Here is a 3,916-nt window from a genome sequence, read left to right as displayed (position 1 = left end):
GCACAAGACCTCTTTAAAGTGTTGAAAAGCAAAAATGTCAGCTTGAAGACTAAGGTGCGCCTGACCTAAATCATGGTATTTTCAATAACCTCATATGCATGCGAAAGCTGGACAGTGAATAAGGAAGACTGCAGAAGAGTTGATGCTTTTGAGTTATGGAGGGTCAGAGAAAAAGAGGAAGATCCCCCCACCAACGAAATGGATTGGCCAAGTGGCAGCATCTATGGACTCAAGCGTGGCAACAGTAGTAAGGTTGGCCCAGGATCGGGCAGTGTTTCGTTCTGCTGTGTGTAAGGTCACTGCAACTAGATGGCACCTAACAACAACAAAAGCCCTACAAGGGCTGGTGTGACAACTTGATCCAGTTCGACATTTTTGCTTTGCTGTGAGGAGTCACTGACCTCTTTGCACTGCCATAACCAAAAGTCCCTAAATCTAACCAGATGAATTTTACACAGATGTCCCACACTTTTCGGAAGAGAAGCTCGTCTCAATTTCCCCGAGTTCTGAAGTTGTTGTTGTGTGCTGTGGAGTCAGTTTCAAATAACAGTGACCCTGTCTGTATAGGGTTTCCAAGGAATGGCTAGTGGATTTGGGCCATCAACCTTGCGGTTAGCAGCACCATACCAGAACTCCAAAGAGAGACTCTTTTACTGTCAAGTGAATTCTGACTCCTAGCGACCCTGTAGGATGAGGAGAACCACCCCCGGGGATTTGCAAGGCTGCCTTATAGCATAGCAAACTGCCTCATCTTTCTCCTGTGAAGCAGCTGGTAAGTTTGAACCACTGACCTTTTGGTTAACAACTGAATATTTCACCTCTGTGCTATCCGGGTGCCTCCGAGATAGGATAGCAAATGTGAAATCCTTGACCTTACTCTGGAATCATTCAGCTCAGTCATGGAGAGGGAAATGGATAGCCCATGCCAACCAGAGAAGTCCATGTTAATGGTACATGGTTTGAAGATCCACCAAAACCTTCCATATGTGTCAGGAGACTACATTAGCCATGTTCATTCTAGAACCTCTTTGCATATTTGAACTTAGTAAGTGCCGTCAAGTTGGTTCCAACTCATAGCTACCCTGTATAGGATTTCCAAGGAGATATTGGATTTGAACTGCTGACCATTTGGTCCGCAGTCCAGTGTTGATCTACAGTGCCAAACCAGGAGTCCATATTGGAACTGTTGTTGTTGTTGTTGTTGTTAAGTGCCATCGAGTCTAGGTGACCCAAAATCATTAGTTCCAGTAGCAAAAGAGAATGGATTTCTATTATAGTTCAAAAATCTCTTTGCCTGACTAGCAATGTAAGGACAACTCAATTATTCCATAATCTCTGAAGTTAATTTCCTTTTCAGTAAACAGGAATTGCTCCATAGAGTGTTTGGAGGATGAACAAAATCAGACATTTTGATTCCCGAGCAGTTTGTGTAACATGTTGTTGTTGTTGTTATGTGCCATGGAGTCAGTTCTGACTCATGGCGACCCTGTCCAGGGTTTCCGAGGCTGTAAATCTTTACGGGAGCAGAAAGCCTCATCTTTCTCCCGCAGAGCAGCTGCTAGTTTCGAACTCCTGACCTTAAGGTTCTCAGCCTGATTCGTAACCACTACGGGTAGCTGCTATTATTATTGATGGTATTTTGTATTACGGTTGTTATCTGAAATTCTTGAGGAAGTAACTATTTCAGATCAATACTGACTAAAGAACTTGTGATACACACTTACTTTTCAACAGCAGAACGTTTCTGCGATTTCCCTTGGTAGTTCAAAGCCATTTTAGTTTCCATCCCCGTGTAAACAGCAACTCCTTAGGAATAACAGACTACAATGAAAACAAGGTTACAACTGAACTTGCCACCAACTATTTACCCAGGCCCTCTTGTACTCACCAGTTGGTATAGCATTTATAGTGTGATTTAATTCTATATAGTTTACTTATCATATTTCATATAAATTCACCATCTTGTAAACTCCTAACACCTAAAATAGGTCTTTATATAACAGCCATGTTCAATTTTTACCAAGCACTGTTTATTCACTGGCTATGCAAAGCATATTCCTGATGAGTGTATCTTTAAAAGTATTCACCATATATCTTCTTGGTATTTTTTAATGTAGCTCCTTTCAGCAAGAGGTTTTCAGGCCCCAACGACCTAAATAAATAAAAACAGGGTATTCAAACAACCCAACACACATTATCAACTGTGGGGACATAATTTGCCCCGGTACAGATCTAGCTCCAAGAGGGTCAGAATTTATCTGTCTACTTCTAACATGGGTGTACAGTCCTTCAGGCTCGCTCAAAGATCCCTCCCCACTGTGAAGTTACTTGAGGGTATAGCTTCATACGCAGCACTACATCAAGAATAGGTCAAAGAAGAAGACGGTGAGAAACAGGATGACAGATAAAAAGAGACTGGGAAAGCCAACATCAGGTGGGAAGATACATTGATACAGTTCTAGAGAATATATCAACTTGGGGGGGATCACTAGGCACCTTGCAATTATTGCATTTGATTTTCACTATGGCTCGAAAGGACAAGTGGAAAAGGTAAGGTAAGTTACTGGATTAGAGAAGGAGGAGGAAAACAACTCTATGTATATGAGCTGCCCAATTATAAATGATCAGACTTTCATTTCACTAAGTCCGGGTCGTTCTCCTAGCATTGCACCCACTGCCCTGTACGCTCAGTTACTCTCCCTTACAATGCTCTCCATGTATACTTTCATCATCGTCAGGCACTGCACAAGCAATGAGAATGAATACAATGGACAGAGCAGGTTTGGGATTATCAGTCCAACAGTCTGATGCTGTGCTATTTATTTTGTCAAGGGTTAAGCATCATTTCAACATTCTCCCCACCACTCCCCCATCCTGCCCCACATACTGAGAGACCTTAGCAATCACAAGATTAGTTACTTAGGACCCATTAGTGGGCACTGGCTCTAGATTTATTTACCAGATCTAGTCACCTTTACATACCTTTCTAAAAAGAAAGGCATCTATTACAATGGGCTTATAAGAGAAACATACCCCACAAAGGACAAAATAAAGGAATAACTAACCTGGCAACAGCCTCAAGACTATTACTGTAGATATTGATTCGCCCAACAAACCTACAAAAAGAACATCCAGGTAAAATTCATATACCACAAATAGAGGAAAGAATCAAGACATAAATAATGCAAAAGAGACCTTCATGACTCTGAAAGAACTACAAAAGCCTGTTAACAGTTTGAAAACAGTCATGTTGAACTGGTAAAGTGTGTAATGTTTGTAACTGACTGTAAAAAGAATTATTATGGCTTACATGAATGTTTAAAAAAGAAGATTCTAGATTGATTTTGAAAACTTACAGTCTTCTGCATACCACGTTTGGTGGTTCTTAGAGTTGAGTATGCATCAGATTGTTGAACCCCACTCTTGAGCTTCTGGTTCAGGGGAGAATTTGCATTTCTAGCAGGTTCTTGGGTGATGTAGTTGTTCAAGGGGACCATTCACTAAGAGTCACAGCATTAGTCTCACAGAGTGAACATTTGATGAGACATTTTGACATTCCTTGCCTCTGTCTTGTAACAGATCTCATTACTGAGCTTAACCTAAGCACTTAATGTGGCTAGGTGCACAGTAACTACATCATAAACACTTGTGAATTTACTGTGCCTACACTTTCTCTTTTGCAAAATGGGACGCAAAAAGGCCTGAACCCTCCTTCATGAGAATCTTATGGGTACTTTACAATATAGATGATAAATAGTCTTTGTTTTTCATTAGAAACACAACTATTTTATATTATACTATGTACAGAAGCTCTGGTAGTGTAGTGGTTATGAATCGGGCTGCGAACCTTAAGGTCAGCGGTTCGAAACTACCAGCCGCTCTGCGGGAGAAAGATGAGGCTTTCTACTCCCGTAAA

The 3,916-nt window shown here is 41.2% G+C and overlaps 1 protein-coding gene across 1 annotated transcript in view; it reads right to left on the bottom strand.

The window, feature by feature from the left end:
• The window catches only part of ATP11C (ATPase, class VI, type 11C), a 141,852-nt gene that overhangs the window by 66,993 nt on the left and 70,943 nt on the right, over positions 1–3,916 (bottom strand). The window contains exons 8-10 of the mRNA XM_006874981.1: positions 3,066–3,116; positions 2,088–2,152; positions 1,725–1,806 (exon numbers count right to left, since the gene is read on the bottom strand). Of these exons, the coding sequence (XP_006875043.1) occupies positions 1,725–1,806; positions 2,088–2,152; positions 3,066–3,116 (198 nt within the window). The remainder of the gene's footprint in view (positions 1–1,724; positions 1,807–2,087; positions 2,153–3,065; positions 3,117–3,916) is intronic.

The sequence above is a fragment of the Chrysochloris asiatica genome, unplaced genomic scaffold (genome assembly GCF_000296735.1).
Source record: "Chrysochloris asiatica unplaced genomic scaffold, ChrAsi1.0 scaffold00308, whole genome shotgun sequence".
In the NCBI taxonomy this organism is placed as follows: domain Eukaryota; kingdom Metazoa; phylum Chordata; class Mammalia; order Afrosoricida; family Chrysochloridae; genus Chrysochloris; species Chrysochloris asiatica.
The sequence above is the reverse complement of the archived record's forward strand: the minus strand, read 5'-3'. Positions and strand labels throughout refer to the sequence as shown.